This window comes from Rhinatrema bivittatum, chromosome 7 (assembly GCF_901001135.1).
Source record: "Rhinatrema bivittatum chromosome 7, aRhiBiv1.1, whole genome shotgun sequence".
NCBI lineage: Eukaryota > Metazoa > Chordata > Amphibia > Gymnophiona > Rhinatrematidae > Rhinatrema > Rhinatrema bivittatum.
In genome coordinates, this window is record NC_042621.1 from 212,054,581 (window position 1) to 212,075,709 (window position 21,129).

A 21,129-nucleotide genomic window follows, 5' to 3' on the forward strand; every position below is an offset into this window, starting at 1 on the left:
TCCATGATATCAGGTATAGCAATCTTGTCTAAGGATACAGCAACTAACCTTGGGATTAATAGTGACAGTAAAATGTCCATGACAGCTCAAGTTTCATCTGTAGTACAGACTTCATTTTATGGAATGAGAATGATTACCCAGCTACAGAATTTGTTATCATCTAGAGATTTAGTAACTGTTGTCCCTGCTTGTATATCTTGTAGGTTAGAAAACTGAAATTCTCTATATCAAGGATTACCAAGGTGAATTTGAAGTGCCTACAATTGCTCCAATAAACAGTGGCAAGGTTAATTGAAGAAACTCACAAATGTGATTGCAAGTCTCCAATTCTACGAGAACTATATTGATTGATGGTAGGAGCTAGAATCCATTTAAGATACATTAGTTTTGAAATGTATTCATTTCAATCTTCCTGAATATTTGGCAAATCTGTTAGCAATGCATATCAGAGATGTGAATCGTGTGATGTGAATCGTGTGATCGATCGTCTTAACGATCGATTTTGGCTGGGTGGGGGGAGGGAATCGGATCGTCACGGTTTTGTTTTTTTTTAAATCGTGTAAATCGTAAATCGGGGGAGGGCGGGAAAACCGGCACACTATATAGCAGGGTCACAACTCCAAATTGCGATCCAATGCACATATCAATCCCAGGAAGTTAGCTTCCGGTACTATTTCTCTAGAGTTAGTATTCCTAGGCACATTAGGTTTGCTTTGCTCACCTGAATGGGAAATTAGCTTGTGTTAAGGCCAGAGAATATTTACCTAAATTAATGTTTAAGGCAGCTGTTTTGTCATAATTTACTTGAAATCCAGACACTCTAGCGCTTCCATTAGGAAAACAATGAGGTATGTTAGAGCGCCAAAACCCACCCCGACCCTTTAAAATAAACCCCCCACCCTCCCGAACCCCCCCCCCCAAATGTCTTAAATTACCTGGGGTCCAGTGGGGGGATCCCGCTCTCGGGCCACGGGTGCGTTAATAGAAATGGCGTCGGCGCTACCTTTCCCTGTCATATGACAGGACCCCAGGTAATTTAAGACATTTGGGGGGGGGGTTCGGGAGGGTGGGGGATTTATTTTAAAGGGTCGGGGTGGGTTTTAGGGTTGTTTTAGTGTGCCGGTTTTCCCGCCCTCCCCTTCCCCTCCCCCTTCCCCCGATTTACGATTTTTGACAATAAATCGGGGGAATTCCTAGTGTATATCACCTCTAACGATTTTTGACGATTTAAAATATATCGGACGATTTTTTAAATCGTCAAAAAACGATTCACATCCCTAAATATACTATCATGAGATTTGAGGTTATTTCAGCAGTGGCTCCTACATATCCCTTCTCTTAGGAATTTCTGATTATCTTTGACATGGCAAACTGCTTTTATCCATTTTGGTCCCACATAATGGAACAAATTACCTGTGGAGATCAGGAAAGAAGAAATTTATTAGAAAGTGAATTTTAAAAGCATGGTGTGTGAATTAATTAGAGAATGTGTGAATATATTGGACTCGCTATGCCGAGTAGATTTTAAAAGCCGCCTGGATAAGCGTGTAAATGCCACAGTGTACACATCTCAGAACTTCTCAGAAAGGGGTGGGCTGTGGGTGTGGTCTGCACGGGGCATGGACAGTACAAGGGCCTTTTAGGACTTGAACCAGAAATTTGCATGAGAATACTTATATGATTTGTCTTGCACCCCATGGAAATGTCGATTGTGTAAATATGTAAATTGTTATCATATCTCAGTTGTTAAAACAGTTCCTATTTTTTCTCTCTTCCCTTACTGATGACTAACACTATCCTTCCCGCTTATTGCGTGCCTGCTATCTCCTTGCCCCCTTCTTCTCCTCCTTTCATTTCTGCTCCCTCTTCCCCTCCCTGTTTTTTGTAACTTTCTTGCTCAGTACTTCAATGTTGATTGTAAACCGGCATGATATGTCCTATGAATGTCGGTATACTTCAAAAGCATATAAATAAATAAATAAATAAATAAATAAATGATACGGCATGCGCCAAGGCCCCCGACATGTAACTTTACTTCTGCTATGCATGCCATACAAGTATGAAAAGTAAGAAAACTAGGCAGATCTGCGGGGTGTAAAAAGTTGGGACTAACTAGGGAGAGTGCAGGCTATAAAAGTAAGGGGGTTTGGAGGAACTCTCTCAACTTGGCGAACTAGGAACAAATTGGTAAAACAGGCAATGGTATCGGCACGTGCCTCTTTTAAAACTCCCCAATTTACCCAGTAGAAGCGGGATTTGCACGCCCATGCACATATCCACTTAAAATTTGGCACACATGTGTACATAGCCAGGTTATTTTATAACAAGCATTCATATATGTGCATAAGTTATAAAATAGCCACATGTCTGGGTGCAGGCCAATGCACATGTGCACCCACACACCAGTTTGAAAATTACCTTCCCTAAGTTCAGAAAACAAGTTAAAACTTGGTTGTTTACCCAAGTGGTGGAATAGGTGACTACCTGTATAGGCATCCAGGGTCAGATTTGGGGGCTGAAATGAATTGACAGCCATGAGGGTGGGGAGAATGAAGTTATGCTAATATTATTGTTTCATTTTATTATTGTGTCTTGTATGAGCTGTAGTATTTGCCTTTTTGTACTGTATTATTCTGATGGATTTAAAAAAAAATTATTGTACCTTGCCCTGATGGTATACTATAAGGTGAATAATCAAATGTTGATAATTAAATGATAAATAAATACAAGGTATGTTCTCAAGTAGTTCAGGTCATTCCTGATGGGCAGGGTTCAATCTATCTGATGGGCTAATGCTAGCTTGCAACCAAGGAATCTGTCATGTGGGATACCCATGACCTGTGCTTTCTCTGGTTCTTTTTAATATTTATACTTGCCCCTAAATGTCACCTTTACTGATTTGTAAATTAGGCTCGCTTTACAGACATATATTGAGAATGCGAGTATCGGATGATTAATTCAAGACACGGCTGAGTTCTTTGAATTTCAACGTGTCTTGAATTAATCATCCGATACTCGCATTCTCAATATATGTCTGTACAGCGAGCCTATTGAATCTGATACGGTTTATATCATTGCAATACTTGAGAAGTTCGATCTTAAGAATGTACCGCAAATGATTGAAAAGACAGAGCAATCTCCATAGCCACAGGAGATACGCTGTCTGGCTAGCTGATGCGGTTCATTCTCTATAAATCATATAAAAATAAATACAAAATATAGAAAATAGAAAATTATATTAAAAAAATATAATAATATAAATCAATTACTGACAAAATTTACAATCTCATAAGTGGGTAATACCTTTGATTTATATGGACACTGCATATTTTTCACTATCCACCTTATTCCATTTGTGAAGTTTAAATGTGGAATGGTATATGCTGCTTCATTATTTGTTTTTTAAGAACTAAGGTACAGATACTACATTAATATAAAACCCAGTTTTCCAATAGGATATTATTGACAATGCAGAGAGCAAGCAGCAAGATGATATTTAAAACCATCTCTCTCCACCAAAAAACAACCCCCACAGATGACATGCATTTAATTTAATGATTTATTTTTGGCTGTTCTTATATATTGCCTTAGAAACAGTATGTAATTATACAAGAAGCATTCTTTTGGCCAAACAAAAAACTAGTAAGACTAGCAAAGGGAAAAACAGATTTTAGAAAAAGGCAGGTTGAAATAATGAGGGAAATATATGGATGAACGGGACAGCTATTTTAACTTGTTAAAATTCTAGGCAAAGATAGCATTTTAACACCTATAAAACAGGGTCCTGAAAATTAATATTTCAAGCAAGGAAAACTGCCAAAAGGCCTTACCATGAAAACTGTAAAATGAAATGGGAAGCATGCAAATTGAGATAATATTTCACAATTTTACTTTTCAAGCTATTGTCTGTTGGCAGTCTTCCAGAAGCTAGGTAAAATAAATATCTGCTACTCCTAGATGCTGACAGATTCTCTTGTTAGGGCAACAGCTGTACCATACTGATGAGTCCAAAGGGTAACATCTCTGTCAGTGGTTGCCATTTCATCTTTGCACTATCATTGTTGTCAATTTTTGTTGCCATTCATTGGTTTTGTTACAAAAAGGCAGATCAGCTGCCTTCCTAGTAATCTGTAAATAATTTTTAATCATGCTATTTTGGAAACTTGCGAAGCATCATTAAGTATCTTTAGAAAGCACTCCATTTTGTTCACTATTTTATTATTCTTAAAAAAAAACAAAGAACAGATTATAATATTGAAAACAAAGGCATGCTGAATAGTTAAGTCCTGAACTGCATAATGCTTAACAGACTGAATAATTGAGAAAACAAATATTTTTCTACTGTTTGAAATTATTTTCATGTTAAAGATTACCGTAAATATTGGTAAAACTACAGGGGCAGATTTTAAAAGCTATGCGCATGGCCTACATTTTTGCGCACTACCTGGCACGCATAAATGCACACCCAATTTTATAACATGCGCGATAATCGTTTGGAATATCTAATTGGTTTACAGAAAATGGAATGTAGCCAGTGGATTTACAATAAACATCGAACATTGAATATTAATAGAAATGCGAGTAGCAAAAAACAAGGGGAGGAATTAACTATAGGATGAATCAGAATTAACTATAGGATAAGATCAAAATCAACATTAACTGTAGGATAATATCAAAAATTAACTATAGGATAAGATCAAAATAATAAGATCAAAATAATTAACTTAAAATAATTAAAGATCAGAATAATTAAATATAGGATAAGATCGTAATCAACATTAACTGTAGAATAACATCAATATTAACTATAGGATAAGGCCAAATCTACCTGACAAGTGAACAGAGGCTATAGTATAAAGTCAAATATACATGACATATGTATAGAGGTTATACGCAACTTTTGAAATATTTAAAATTGGAAAGTGTGAGATATGAGGAGGGAGAGAAGAGGAAGGAGGGAGCAGGAAAGGGAGGAAGGAAGGGTGAGACAGAGGCTAGGGAGTCAAATTTGGGGGGGGGGAGGGTGGAGGAGGGATGGAGGCTGAGGGTGGAAGTGGAAGGATGGATGCAGGGTAAAGGCAGCAGGGACAGGGGGGATAGGTTGTTGAGGGTCATGTGAATGCTTGCTTGAAAAGCCAGGTCTTGAGGATCTGCTTAAATTTCTTAGTGCATTGTTCTTGGCAAAGGCTGGGTGACATTTTGTTCCACAGAGTAGGACCTGCAATGAAGAGGGTATGGTCTGCAGTGCATTTGAGCTTTACAGTTTTGTGAGAGGGCGTGTGTAGGATTGCCAAGTGTTGGGTTCTGGTGAGTCTGCTATGGGTGTGAAATTGGAGGTGTTCATTGAATCCAGGCATGTTTTTGGTGTATAGATATTTGTGGATAATATTGAGGGTCTTATATAGTATTCTGGAAGAGACTGGAAGCCAGTGCAAATGTTTGAGAACAGGAGTAATGTGTTCATTCCTGTGGGCATTAGTGAGGATATGGGTGGCCGAGTTTTGGAGTATTTGCAGGGGTTGGATAGCATTTTTGGGGAGGCCTAAAAGGATGGAATTACAATAGTCTAATTTGGATAGGATAGTAGCTTGTAGAACAGTGCAGAAGTCATGGAGATGTAGAAGGGGTTTGAGTCTTTTTAGAGTATGGAGTTTGAAGTAGCAGTCTTTTAGCGTAGCAGTCTTTTAGGGTAGACAATCAATTCAACTTTTTCAAGTTGAATTGATTGTCTAGGGTAATGCCAAGTCTACGAACATGCGGGGCGAATGTATGGGAGGAAGGTATTGTGTTGGGTGAGTAAGGTATTGTGTTGGGTGGGGGAGATGTAAAAGGGATTTGAGTTTTTTTAGAGTATGGAGTAGCAGTCTTTTAGGGTAGCAGTCTTTTAGGGTATACAATCAATTCAACTTTTTCAAGTTGAAATGATTGTCTAGGGTAACGCCAAGTCTACAAACATGCGTGGTGAATGTATGGGAGGAAGGTAATGTGTTGGGTGAATAAGGTATTGTGTTGGGTGAGGGAGGGTTCAGATATATATTGCAGGGTGAAATGGCTAAGAGCTCCGTTTAGTGGAGTTGAGTGCAAGGTGGTTGTCGGCGAGCAAGGAGCTGATTGAGACGAGGGCCGAATCCCAGGTTTTCATGGCATTGGGTAAAGTGTTGGTGATTGGTATAAGGATCTGCACATCATCCACATATAGGAAGTGTGGTAGACCAAGATCTGCGAGGAGGCAGCAGAGAGGCTGGAGATAAATATTGAACAGGGTGGATGAAAGTGAGGAACCTTGGGGGACACCTTGCTCCAGGTTAAATGGTTTTGATTCACTATATATAGAGATTTGTTCTATTCCTGCTACCTTCTTAGAGAACCATATCAATCTCTTTCTCCTTTCCCCTTCATAAATATGAGTTACAGAGGGATTTGTCAGTATTTCAATGTTCCATTTTATTGATCATCAATGTTCCAGTTTTGCACTCATCATCTCTCAGATTCTTAATAGGGCAAGCTCATCATTATCCTGGAATCAGTCCTCCTGAACTCTAGGACCTTAGTCTTAGTATGGTTCAGTTCAGGTTAAATATGGAACTGCACAGTATAGTAGGTGTGTGCATTCATTTTAAACATACGGCAATACAATATGGTGCTAGGCACACCTGAGAAATTTGTCCAAATAATGTCACTTTGGCACCATGCAGGAGGACAGGTGCCGCCATTTTTTAAGGGTGAAAAGAGGGCAGGAGCAAGTGGGCATCACTCCTGATTGTTTCAATGCTGCTCCTATCACTGATCCTTCAGAAAGAGGTAAGTAGGGGTCAGGAAAGTCCCCAGAAAATTTTGGAAGGGGACAGCCAGGTAGGCCTAGGCCCTATTCAATTTTTCAGGCGTACAGAAGCATGAAGGGCCCCAAGGCTTCTCTTGGGATGGGAGACATGTTTAGATTTTTTTTCTTTGTTTCAGGGGTTTTAGAGGGTTAATGGGGAAGGGTTTGAGTTTGGTAAACAAACTGAACTGAAAAACAAACATTAGAAAAAACAAAAAATGAAAAAGAAAAAAATGAATAAAACAAAATTAAAATCTTTGGGCTGGACATCCCTATACAGAGTAATCATTAGATCCTAACTTCTCCCTTACCATGAGGTCAATGAAATTATCACCATTTGTCAGTAGCAGGTCATTGTCACCATTTGTCAGTACAACATCCAATATAGCTTCCACTTGAGTGGGCTCTTCCAATAGTTATATGAGGGATGTCCTCTTTACAGCATCTAGTATTTCTCCATGCATATCGTATCTTGCAGTGGGTAGGCTCCAGTACACATCCAGTAGATTTAAGTTGCCTACAAGCAAGATCTCCCCTTTACATGGTGATGCCTCTTATTTCCTTCTGCTGGAAATTTGTATGTCTCCCACATATATATAATTTCTCATATCTTTTTCTAGAGTAACTCACAATAATTTAGTTTCTCCCCATCTCTTTATTTCAGTGGCTGCTATTGTGCTCCTAACATAAATGGCTACTCCTTCCCCTTTTATTCGTCCTAAGGGTCTATGAACATAATAGGTCACTGAGGTCATGGATCAGGTGGGCTTGACATCCTTGCAGACTATCCTGAGTCTAGTCCATAGGCTGCAGCAACAACAAAGAATCCTGGAATTCCTGATCACCTCCATGTACTCGTCCACTTATCTGGTCACTTTGACTATGTCAGTGGTATCACCTCCTCCAGCACTAATACTACTACATACATTGCTTCCAGCTGTCAGAGACTGCCACTACTGCCTCCACCCTGGTACACCGAGGAAAACAAGCAATGTCAAGAATTCTTGAATCAGAGCCTTATGCACGTTTTTCTACAAGCACCATCATTCCCCGATGATCTGACAAAGGCAACATATATTCTTTCCTTATTGGATGGAACAGCCCTAGTCTGGGTCTCTTCCCTCTAGGAGCATGGGTATCCTCTTTTGCACAATTAATTTGGAGCAATTCACTAGAGATGTGCAATTGTTTATCACGAATTAGGCAATTGCAACGAAATTGCCTAATTTGTCGTGGTTCGGGGGCCCCGAAACCCAAAAGGATTTTCCCCGAGCTTCAGGAAAAATTTGTTTTTCGGGTTTGTGTGGGAGGAGGGGCACCAAACTCATATTCATCAGTTAAACACTATGAGGTCCATATTGAAAGCCATTTATCCAGATAACTCAAAAGTTATCCTTCTACATAGCAACTTTTTAAATATTGGAAAAGATAAAAAAATAGGTGTTCTGGGGACAGGGCTAAGTTATCTGGCTAGCATCCAATTTTCAGTTTAAACTGGCTAATTTAGCCGGATAACTTTATACTTGCTTTAGAATAGGTCTAAAGTTACCTGGCCTTGTGTGGAGGGACAATCTGCTACTCAACCGGAAATCATCAAAGATACCCAGCTAAGTGGTACAGTCAAACTTTTTTTAATCCAATGGTGCCAGTAGCCCCTGTGACATAGTATGGGCAAAGGCTATCGGTGCCATTTTGATTCCTGGCAGCCGACAACGAAATTGCTCCCGGACCCCCGCTGGACCCCCAGGGATTATTGGCAAGCCTTGGGGGGAGGGTCAGGAGGCCCCCCCAAGCTGGCCAAAAGTCCCTGGGGGTCCAGCGGGGGTCTGGGAGCGATCTCCTGCGCTCGTGCCGTCAGATGCCTTTTGAACTTATGGCCCGATGCCTGCTCCCTTCCCAAATATCTTATACATGGCTCTGCCAGGCTGTGCACCCCCAACCCCTCAAACCTCTCTGATGTTAAAAATAAATAATGCTACACAGATCAACATCCCATCAAACCCTCTTTCCTGTTGGGTTTTAAATGTAAATATTATTTCTCTCTTGTTCCCCCCCCCCACCAAAACCATTGTAAACCCTGGCCATAACCCTCCCAGACCCTCCCCACCCTGGACCAATATATGGCTAGCTGGGAGTGAAGTAGGAACCTACAAACACCGGTACTACTGCCCTATCAACTGTTAGAGCTGTGCTGGTAGCGCAGGGAGTGGGTAGGAACTTATCTCAGTCCTGGTTGGCCATGTTTTGGTCCAGGGAGGAGGGAATTCTAAAAGGATGGAGGCCATAGTTTACAGTGGTTGTAAGTGGGACAGAGCAGGTTAGAGGCAATAATTAAAGTTAAAATCCAACAGGAAGGGGGGTTTGATGGGACACTGACCTGTATATGACCTACATATATTTAATTTACATAGGAGGGGTTTGGGAGTGTGGGGTGCACAATCCATCCATTTTTAAGATCTTGGGAACAAGCGCAGAATTTGAGCCATAGGACCAAAAGATACATCCCCCCCCCCCCAAATTTGACATTTCCACTTAACTGGATATCTTTGAAGATAATGATTAAGTGACAGGTTATCTAGCCACACAAGGGTGCTAATTTGAAAACTTACCCGGTTATATTCAGACACAGCCGGTTAGCAGGGTAATTTTTCAAAATGCGATGGACCGTTATCGCACGCGTAAGGGCCTTATCATGTGCGATAATGCCCGCATGCGATAATGACCGCATCGCGATGATAACATTTAAATGAGGGAAAGGGGAGGCATTTGGGCAGGGTTTTAAAAATGTTGGGCCCGGTTGCGCTGCGGGTGATAATGTTTAACACATTATTATTGGCAGTAGCGCTGGAAATAACTACACCTTTTGCAGGGGAGCTATGCGGGCGATAAGTGTGTATCGTGCACCGCCACGATGCAGCCAGGTGCACACGATCACCCCCCGCCCCTTTTCTGGCCACGGCTCTTCATTCCATTATATTTATAGCGGAATGAAAAATCTAGGTGTAGGTTTTTAAGCTATGCAGGTACGTGTAGCCGGACACCTTTACATGAGCGCATTCAACAGGATGTTTATCCCACTGAATATCCGGGACAAGTTATCTGGCTAACTTTATCCAGATACCTTGTCCACTCGCCAACTTAATGAACATGGTCCTCTACTGTTAACATTAACATGTGCAGGCTCAAATTTCACTGCATTAAAATATGAATGACTTTAGTTTCCACTTGTTCCTTAAATTATTCAAATTTAGGGCCTGGTTTACTTAGGCTTTCCTCCAATTTGGTGTCTATGAGAAAAATGTTTAGTGAATGAGGCCCTTAATTTTCTGAATTTGTCTTCCATATGTTTTCTAATCCATTTTTTTTAATCAGAGATCTAACAAATCATAAATGAAGGATTTAAAACTGGAAGCACTTACCTCTTCTAGAACATCAGCAAGTTTACTAAGAATCTCTTCAGGAAGGCTCTGGAATGTTGGAACACTGTAAAAAAGGTAAATGCAGTATATTTAAAATCCTGCAGTTTTCTCATATATGTCAGGATGTTTGGCCACAATAAAATACATATTTGCCCTTTTCACTGTTTTCAAGGTTGACAGTTGAGATATAAAACACATTTTTGCTTCTAAATATTATCTCCACAAGTTTAACGGTAGTGTATTTATTGTTATGGCTTCCTGCTGTCTATAGTCATGTCTACTGTTAATATCAAAATCAGCTGCAGGGTCTTGTTGCTAAAGAAAGCCAACAAGCTACTCCTGATTCAATAAAGCTTCTACTTCAGTCCTCCCAATATCTAATTATACAATGATTTAAAAAAAATAAAATACATTCAATATCAGAGGTTACACATTTGCCTATATCCAAACAAATATAATGCAATAGCATTATTAGAATTAAAAGCAGAACATCACAGATATCATTCAATGCTTCAAATATTTTCTGTCTTCTAAAATTTATATTGCATAAACTTTTTTCTTCAAAATTACAGGAACACAATTGATAAGTAGTATGGTGGCCATTTGCCACTTTAACATGTAGAAACAATGATGAGTAAACTATTTGTAGGTGATACCATTTTATTAAACTAGGCAATAAACAATTACAAATAAATAAATCTACAATATATTTATTTCCTGCTTTCAAGACACTATTAAAATTCATGAAAATCTCAGGCTGTATGCAACTATGAATATTAACTTTCTTTCCCAAAGAAAAACAACTATGGCTGACTGTCAGGGTACCCTAAAACTGTACCATATTTGTTCAAATGCCGAGGTCAAAATGAAAGGATGAAAAACATAACTGTAATAAAACAGTTCCAAATGGGATGGAAATTAAGGAGTCTGAGACTAGATGGTGCAAAGCCATTTATCCACATAAACTTACTGTCTGAAAACTGCCCTCCCTCAATCTGGCAAAGAGAATGCATCTTGGCACATGTACTTCTAGAGGAATTCCTCGGGGCATGTTTTGGGTAGGATCAGAAAATAACACACAAAGAGACCAATATGCTAACCCTCAGTATTTTCCGCAAGTTAGCAATCATTTTGTGAAAATTTGTTATGGATGCAAATGAGATCATTTGCATCCATAATTCACTTTTGCACAAAATTTCCAGCCATGGCAGCACACAAAACATTTCTTTGTTTGCAGTCCCATTTGGAGTCACCATGTTTTAAAGGGGCCATGTGGCCTTAAAGGAGCTGTACTACCCATGGCACCTTCCCTGCCCCCCACCCCCACCCTGGAGTCTCTCATGGGCCAAAACAGTTATACGTCACAAGGCTTGTAAAGTCCCATCTCTGAAGTCCCTCACCCTTATCCAGTATAAAGGACTCAGATTGCCACATGACAGAGGAGTGCTTGAATTGAACTGACCAGCCAGTGCCATTTTCAAAATGTCATCAATGGGGCAAAAGCAAATGGGAATCACTCCTGAATCCAGAAGACCTCTTCAACTATGGTTCAAAGTTGGGGAGCTAAGGATGGTGAGGGCCCAACAGGAAGTTATTACTATGGGAAGGATGTGAAAGGGTGATGGGCATGCAACCCTTTAAGACCACACATCCTCTTTAAACCTGTGCACTGGTTTGTGTGATAAGGACTCCCCTGGGCTGGCTGTATAATATAGCTATACCTCTTTGAGGTGTAGTTTTTTTGTTTTTCTTTTAAGGAAAAACGGGACAGTGAAAACTTCTTTGTTTCCCATTTTCACAAAATTGCCCATGTGGGACCCAAGTGGAGATCCCCAGGCCTAGAGGCACACAAAGTCTGACTCCAGTCTTTTCAAAAGCACGTTGAACTTTATTTGAAACTTCAACAAACAAACATTAGTAGACTGTCTTGACCTTAGAACAGTGTACTCCCATTACTCATGGTCTTGTACTGCTTCCCTCAGTATTCATAGCTTCTTTACAGCTTCAGTGTTTGGACAGCAATATTCTATAGGAGCTTCCTTCTTCCTGGAGACCTGGGCTGGGTCTGACTATCCCCATCTGGATCTCAGTTCTTATTCCTCCCCCACTTTGCCCTGCCCACAGTGCTCTCTCTATCAAGGTGAACTGAGGTGGACCATGCATCTAGCCTGGGGGAAAACAGTGGCATACCATCACAGCCCAGTAATGAATTGCTTTGCATGATTTTGCTTTGCTTTACATGAATTGCTTTGCATGATTTTGCATCACAGCAGCTCATTACTTGACAACTTCAATAAACTTTTACACATAGTAGACTATGCTTGAAAGTTTAACCAGCAAACTGCAAACCCCACTTTTGCAAAATTGTTTCCTAAAAGGAGTTTGAAAAATATTTCGTGTACAACTCCATTTGGTGAAAATGTTTCTCTATGTAGAACATTATTTACACTATTTAGAACATTATTTACACTTTCAAATAATAGAAGGACTAGGGGGCATTCCATGAAGTTAGCAAGTACCACATTTAAGACTAATCGGAGAAATTTCTTTTTCACTCAATGCACAATAAAGCTCTGGAATTTGTTGAGGAGAAGTCCATTAACGGCTATTAATCAAGTTTACTTAGGGAATAGCCACTGCTATTAATTGCATCAGTAGCATGGGATCTTCTTAGTGTTTGGGTAATTGCCAGGTTCTTGTGGCCTGGTTTGGCCTCTGTTGGAAACAGGATGCTGAGCTTGATGGACCCTTGGTCTGACCCAGCATGGCAATTTCTTATCTTCTTATGTTCATTTTAGATTATATTTTCAATCTATGTGTGATATTTTCCATAAAAATACTACTGGCACAAAAAAACAGGCGCAAAAATCTTAGAGTACTTTGTACCCATAGCAATTTTCAAAGAGAAAATACTTTTCCTGGGGAGGAGCCAAGATAGCGGCATGAAGGTACCATGGTTTATGTTGTCCTGATTACCTCTGGGTTTTAACTCACTGAGATGTCTTTAAAAGGAAGAAGAGAGTACAAGTATTTTACTCCGAGGCCTCTCCTCTCCCTGGATAATGTTCTATTGTGGCATTCATCGCTCCTGCATTTGAAGAGGCACTGGAGGTCCCCATTGGTGATTCTGGTGGAGGAGTGTCTCTTTCGCCTGGGTAGAAGGTATCACTTAGCCCCATTGGCAGTCGTCTAAAGCCAGCACTACAGAATTCCCACATCATGATGCTTACAGGGCTGGAGGATGATGTCATCACTAGCTCATAGACATCGTAGGGAGTCATCACACAGGAAGATTCTGAGGAATTTGAAGCATTGAAATCAAAAGGTGTTGAGGTGGCTTCTTCTGATTCTGCCCAAGTACAGGAGATCCTCTCTGTGAACATCAAAGAAGGGCTTTTGTTTGCACCTGGAGGCGCTACCCCAATTTTGGCAGAGTTGGTCCTTGCTCTTCCCTTTGTATTGCCCAATAAACTGGCGGTATTCACTTTTGAGGCCATTTAGGATTTTATGGCCGCTTTTGCCATGAGTTTTACTACATGCACTGCCAAGGAAAATGATATTTCTTCTAAACTGGAAGTTTTATCCCATGATACTTCACTTTAGAATCAAGACCATTCTTGTAAGATTTGTGCCTTGGAAGACGATGTTAAAAAATTACAGCCTGTAAATTCTGCTTTAATTGAGGAATGGAACTGCCTGATAAGAAACTAGAAAATATTGAAAGTAATTTGAGACATTTAAACCTTAGGTTTTTAAATTTTCCTCATTTAGTTGGTGAGCAACTTCAAGTGATACTGAGAAAATATTGATAGAAGCTTTATCTGTTTCCACTGATAAGATTTCCATATTCAATAATGTTTATTTTATGCCTTTTCAGTCATCATCAAGGCAAGCTAAAGCTGCTCAACCCCTCATTATATTTTGAGAACTTGATCACAATGTTGGGAAATACCTCTCAGGAAATTATTGAAAGGTCAACTTTATTAGTTTAATTTATATCTGAACAATAAGTTAGTTATATTATGAAATGTTAATTTAAAAAACTGAATTTTTTTTATAGGAAGACCAGAAGAAGTTTGCAAGTTAGTCTTGAATATTTAATAACGTATCTAATATTGAGAAAGAAGGTCCATCATATCACCCTGCAGTATATGAACTTGAGTTATGTTCAATATTTTTACTAGCAAGGGTCACTAATAATCATTGGTCATGGGGTGCTGAATGCCCATAGGAAAGACATTTTTTTAGATGTTTGAAATACTTATAAAAGTGTATACTTCCCCTTCAACAAGTCAGATTCAAAAGAGACCAAGTGAATACTTCACCTGCAATGAGTCCAATTCAAGTTTATGCACTTTGTCTGTCTGTCTGTCTTTTTTTGTGGATGAGTGAGGAGGTGGTGGTGGTGTGGAGATAGAGTGGTGGTTGTGGTGTGGAGGTGGTATGGAAGAGTGAGGAGGAGTGGTGGTGATGGTGTGGAGGAGTGAGAAGATCTGAAGATGATGGAGCATGAGAGGCATGGGGAGAGAGGATAGAATAGGCATGAGGAAAGGAGGAGAGAAGGGGTGGAGGGAGGAGAGAAGAAGGGAGATCAAGGGCAGGAATGTAAGGAGGAGGAGGAAAAGAAGGGAAAGGGCCAGGAGTAGAGATAGACAGGAGGGAAGGGATATGAGGAAGTGAAAGGTGGAAGGGGATAGGCAGGTGAATAAGGTGGGAGAAAAATGGCAGGGTAGGGATGGACAGAGAGGGCAGAGAGGAAAAGAGTCATTAGGGCAGGTACAGGAGGGAGGGAGGAAGGGAGGGAATCAGGAGAGTGAGAGCCAGAACGAGGAACATGTCAAATATCCGGAAGCAGAATTAGCACCCTGTTCATCAACTAGCCAGGCAGCAGGGCAAATCATCCTCAGGCATTAAAGTTCAGTGTCGAAGACAACAACAAGATCATTGCTGGGGTCCTCAAGAATTATGTCATGCTCTTTGGCAATTGTGCAGCCAAGACATCGAGGATAGCCAAGGGTCAGATCTGGTGCACTATCGCCCAGACCATATCCCACCACAGCAAAGTGAAAAGAAGTGTGGAGCAAGTGGCCTCCCAGTACCAGGACATCAAGGACCAACACAAAAACAAGGTGGCAAGCCACAGTAAATATCTGAGGCAGACCGGAGGATGAGCTCCTTGCCCCATCATCATGACACTGATGGAGGAGTGCCTCATTGAATGACTGGAATGGATGAGTGGCTGGTCACCACATAAGCCAAAGCCAGTAAGTTCACTTCATCTCTAAATGTCAAGGTTGCAACAGAGGTCCACACATTTTGGCATAAGATACTCACATTGATTGATGCAAATGTGCAGCTTATGCCAAACAGTATGGGGTAGATTTTAAAAGGGTTACGTGCATAAGTTATGAGCGTAACCCTTTCAAAACCCCCCTGCGCGCGCCAAGCCTATTTTGCATAGGTTCGGTGGCGCGCGCAAACCCCGGGATGCGCATAAGTCCCGGGGCTTTCCTGGGGGGCGTGTCAAAGTGGCGCATCATTTGTGGGCATTCCGCGGGTGTGGCGCGGGCGTGGTTCCAGCCCGGGGTCATTTTGGGGGCGTGGCCGAGGCCTCCGAAATCGCTCCCGGGCCGGGGAATTGCGCAGTGGCGGCCGGCCAGCATGTGCAAGTTATGCCTGTTTGGGGCAGGCAGAACTTTCACGATAAAGGTAGGCGGGGTGTAGATAGGGCTGGGGGAGAGGGTTAGATAGGGGAAGGGAGGGGAAGGTGGGGGGAGGCCAAAGGAAAGTTACCTCCGAGGCCGCTCCGATTTCGGAGCGGTCTCGGAGGGAACGGGCAGTGTGCGCAGGGCTCGGCTTGTGCAAGGTGCACAAATGTGCACCCCCTTGCGCGCACCGACCCCAGATGTTATAAGATATGCGCGGCTACCAGTACCAGTACAAGTCTTCAAGCCCCAGAAACCAGCAGCATCAACCCAAGCACCAGCAAACCATCCCAGGGACCAGCAGTGCAGCCCTATTTTTATATGCAGCCTTACAATTGGATGCAGCAACATAGGTCAGCAAAGAGGTGGAGGAGCAGCAGCAACAACCTGAAGATCATCAGCTGAGTATGCTGGAATCCCTCAACTCAGCAAGCCCTCTGAATATAAGCCTCAACATATCAGGCTTCATGGAACACCCCAACCTGCAGTAGGAGGCAGTCGAGTTATCACAACCTACCTCCAGCATGCCATATCACCAGCAGGATGCAGCAGGTGCCAAGCAGGAGCAGCTCACCAGCCCTATCATGCCACATGTGGAGGCCCAAACTGCAGCTCCTACAACACCCAGCACTGCACCAGCACCAACAGAGACTTCTTTGTATGAGCAGCTGGACTGCCTGGAAAGGAGGCATGGTGTACATCTCAACCACATACAGGCAGAGTTAGTGCACTTGAGGAGGGCTGTCAACACTTACACCCAGGCCCTGCATGATCAGACAGCAGCACAAGATGGTGCCGATGGCCATGTGACAGGGGCTGACCAATGGCATCGGTAGCCCCTGTGAAAAAGGCTATCGGCGCCATGATGAAACCGGCACCGAGGGTGTGAGTGCAGGGGATGGTTCCCGGACCCCCCGCTGGACCACCAGGGAGTTTTGGTAAGTCTTGGGGGGGTCAGGAGGGTGGGGGGTTGTAGTTAATTAGAATTTTAGCTGGCACATGAATAGAAATCGCCATATTAACGCATGGGGGCGCCATACGGCCGAATGCAAGGTAACTGCTCCCCGACGAATCCGAATCACGAATGCAACGTATGGCGTCCCTCTGCACATCCCTAATAATTACCTTTCAAAGCTTCTGTTAAGGACTGTGGTTATTAAGGAGAGTTTGCAAATAAGATAAAATATATTATCACAAAAAATATAGAACACAGAATGCTGCACAAACATGAATACTAAAGCTCACTTAAAAATTTAAAGCAAAAATGGTATATTCTAACATTGAGATACTCCCTTTTGGGAGTTACCCTTAAAGATACCGGACATTAAAAGTCTACCCATAAGGATTTACATTTTCCCCGTATTTTGTTTGTTGTTCACCTAAGTGGTCACCAAAGTAAAGATGGCACCGGACAAGCTATGGTTTGTTTCCATCATGGAGTTTGCTCCATGCTTACAAAGAGCAGCTGCCAGCAGAAACATACATACCCAGCTGACACAAACTGGATGGCCACAAACCACAACATTCTGGCTTTATATATATATAAGAATAAGCAGGTACATGTCACAAAGGTGGAAATCCCTCATAAAAATGGCTGAAAACATCTTTTCATTTGGGGACACAGATAAATACATTCAATGTATTGTATGTCTGGAGGAAAATCTTTTTGTATCTTGACCCCTAAATAAAGCAAAGATAATTATTTTGCCCAAAGGAAATTGGCTGTGCTGAATTTCAATAAGCTATAGAATTTAGTTCTCAAAGTATCATGAGTATTAAAATAAATAAGTTCACTATCTATCAGTGACAAAAGGGTGGAAATGAAGTGCTCAGAAGATATCATTGACCATAAGCAAGAAATAAGTTAGCTAGAGCTGGTAAAAGTTGACAAGGCACTAATTCTAAATAAACTGCATGCCAGAACTAATGCAACTGGAAACCAAAAAATAAAAAACCATAAGAAAAAAGAAACCAATTGGGATGCCACATAAAATAAAAGGAAATATATAGTAAAGGAAATCAGACAATCATGTTACTATAGTGAGTACCTGCCATATATTTAACAGTTGTATTGGAGAAGTTTGTCCCCTCCTGCTAATCCCAAACTTTCTGTTTTGAAAATATGCAGGAGTCCCCAATATGCACTCCAACATACATGCATGAAATTACACCTGCTGCACATCAGGTATAACTTCTTCATGTGGATTTACATATACTTTCAAAAAGTGAAAACAAGTGTATAAATATTTTCCCACTTAGCTCTGACCCCTGAAAGCCTTTTGTAAATGCAAGTAAAATGCTTAATTGAATTTCCTGCATACTTATACACACATAGCGGTAGATTTTACAAATTTACGCACACGTGTACTTTTGTTCGCGCACCAGGCACAAGCAAGAGTACGCGGGATTTTAATAGATATGCGCGTAGCCGCGCATATCTGTTAAAATCCAGGATCGGCGCACGCAAGGCTGAGCAAAATCGGCAGCCTGCGAGCGCCGAGCCGTGCAGCCGGCCTCCGTTCCCTCCGAGGCCGCTTCAAAATCGGAGCGGCCTCGGAGGGAACTTTCCTTCCGCCTCCCCCCCCCCTTCCCTTACCTAACCCACCTCCCCAGCCCTATCTAAACCTCTCCCTACCTTTATTCCAGAAGTTACGCCTGCTCAAGGCAGGCATAACTCGCGCGCGGGCTGGCTGCCGGCGCGCCATGTTCCAGTCCGGGGGCTGGTCTGGAGGCTGCGGCCATGCCCCCCGGAACGCCCCTGGGCTGGAACCACACCCGCGGCCCCACCCCGGAATGCCCCCGGGTGATGCGTCGCCGCGATACGCCCCCGACACGCCCCCACAGGAAAGCCCCAAAACGTACACGCATCCCGGGGCTTGCGCGCACCGCCGAGCCTATGCAAGATAGGTTCAGCGTGCGCAGGGAGGGTTTGGAGTAGGTTTTCGGGGGTTATGCACGTAACCCTTTGAAAATCTACCCCATAGGGTCCGATGCTATAATGTCCATGGAAAGCGGGTGCAGACTTTTCAGCACCCACTTTCTTAACGCATGCATGGTACCTGCAAGGGGGGCGCCATGCAATATATAAATTAGGGGGTCACGCTAGGAAGGAGGCGCCTCCTTGCTGATGTGACCTGCCGCGGCTTCCGGTTATGAAGACCGACACTGGTAAACTCGGCCTCAGTTTTCATAACCTGCCTGTCTGCTAGAGTTTATCGGTGGCCATTTTCATTACTGGCAGACAGATGGCTATGAAAACCGACGCCGAGTTTACCGGCATTGGTCTTCATAACTTGGCGGTCTGCCGAGTTTGTTTTTTTTTACTTTAAAAAAAGAAGTACAGAAAAGCAGTTTTTTTCTGCTTTTCTGTACTTCTTTTACCTGTGCTCAGCTATTAACATTTGCTCCAGGCAGGCCTTAATAGCTGAGCAATAAATGTGTGTCTGAGACACACATTTATCTTTTTGCATGTGGAATGAATGAGTAATAGGCTCATTCACATGCATTTGCATGTGATGTGCGCTATCTCATTCACTCCACATCAGACGCACATTAAAGAGGCGTTAATCCCCCTAATGCATTAGGGGTGGATTAGCGCCTATTTATCCCGCGTTTGACTGCGAGTTATACAGTGCGCTCGGCTGAGCGCACTGTATTGCCTTGGCCCCATAGCCCTCAGCTGATTTTCAAATGGGAATGTATATGTGTAGCCCCTCTTTTGGTAGTTGATCCTAGAAGGCAGGGGTACATAGGGACCTGGGGCCAACTCTTTTCTCTTTGTCTTACAGCCCTGTGATATCAATTTCTTTCTGTCAGAGGGGAGGAATATTCCTCCAAGTGGTGAATCTCTTTTCCTCTTTCCTGGGGAGGTTTTTCTTCATTTTCAATGGGATGGATGTAAGTGCCAACAAAATACTCTGGATGCTCAAGTTGGGTATCCAAACAAAACTTTCCTGTAGCAATTTTTCAAAAGCAAGTAGTGGCACTGCCGTATCAGTTCTTGGCACTGCTTGTTATCACAATCTTGAACTGGTGAGGATACAATTTATAAATGGCACTGTCAAGATATTAAATGCCAGATCTGACAGTTGCAAGATGTTAAGCTATTCTTTAGCAGTTTCTGCCTGGTTAATGATGGAAGTTCTTCTAGGGAGAATAAGGAAATTGAACACTAAAAGAAGAAACTAATGAATCTTGTTTTCTTTTTAATTAGTATGCTGTTCAAAGCTCTGTCATGAAAATAGCTAAAATAGTAGGTTGTGGCTATTCCTTTTGCCACTACCAATACAAAACACCATAGATAGAAGTTTTCTCTGAAGCAACCTGCGAGGAACTTCATGTATGCACTAAGAATGTCACAGCTTAAGTCAAGATACGTTGCTTGATTTCAAACTCTGAAAATACTAACTCTGCAAAAAGGATCTATCCTCCTGAACTCAGGCGATATCAGAATTGCTTGGAGGAATCTGACAATATTAAATTTTGACTGGTGGCCAAGAAATACTCTAGCTAATAAATCTGCAATACTGACATCTGTCCCAGTATTTATATATATTACAGCTACCAGAAGGCAGCTGGGTCATTCAAGGATTCAAAAAAAGTACACCTTGACTGAAAATGACTTTTCATAGAGTGCTGCAACCAAACATGCAGTACATACGGTATTTGGTAACCAAATACAACACCTGAATTTTAAATGATGTCTTATCTTTTTCTCTGTTCTCAGGAAAGTTATGCATATCCTTGGTATCTCAAACATATCCTTGATATCTCATTTTGTACAGTAATCAAATATGCTTTAAATAACCAAAATTAAAAAAAAATTCTCTCATTTCACAAAAACACTGATAATCCCAGCTGCCAGAAACTACTATACTGCTCAAGATGAAAAAAAAATCAATATTTAATTCAATTGATATCACTCTTTCTCTTTTTAAATCAGAGTGTACAGTTTCCTTATTCCCCCAGTTCTGCAAGGAAAACAACATATTGTAATGGGAATTTCTTTCATGTATTCTGAAAAAAATGGATAAGGCTTTTCAATGGTCATGTCAGCAAATTTTCAATAATATCACAGTCCTGAATTTAATAAACAGAGATTATTTTTTCCTATACTACAGAGGTGTGTAACAGAGCAAAAGTTATGATTCTCAACATTAATTTTTGCTAAAGCCCTGTATTTGTT

At 41.6% G+C, this 21,129-nt stretch overlaps 1 protein-coding gene across 4 annotated transcripts in view; it reads right to left on the reverse strand.

Annotated features, from left to right (window-relative positions):
* Nucleotides 1–21,129, reverse strand: part of PRKG1 (protein kinase cGMP-dependent 1) — a 2,212,673-nt gene that overhangs the window by 578,960 nt on the left and 1,612,584 nt on the right. For all 4 annotated transcript variants that reach the window (XM_029609782.1, XM_029609780.1, XM_029609783.1 and 1 more), the window contains exon 5: nucleotides 10,240–10,303. In XM_029609782.1, coding sequence (XP_029465642.1) covers nucleotides 10,240–10,303 — 64 coding nt within the window. The remainder of the gene's footprint in view (nucleotides 1–10,239; nucleotides 10,304–21,129) is intronic.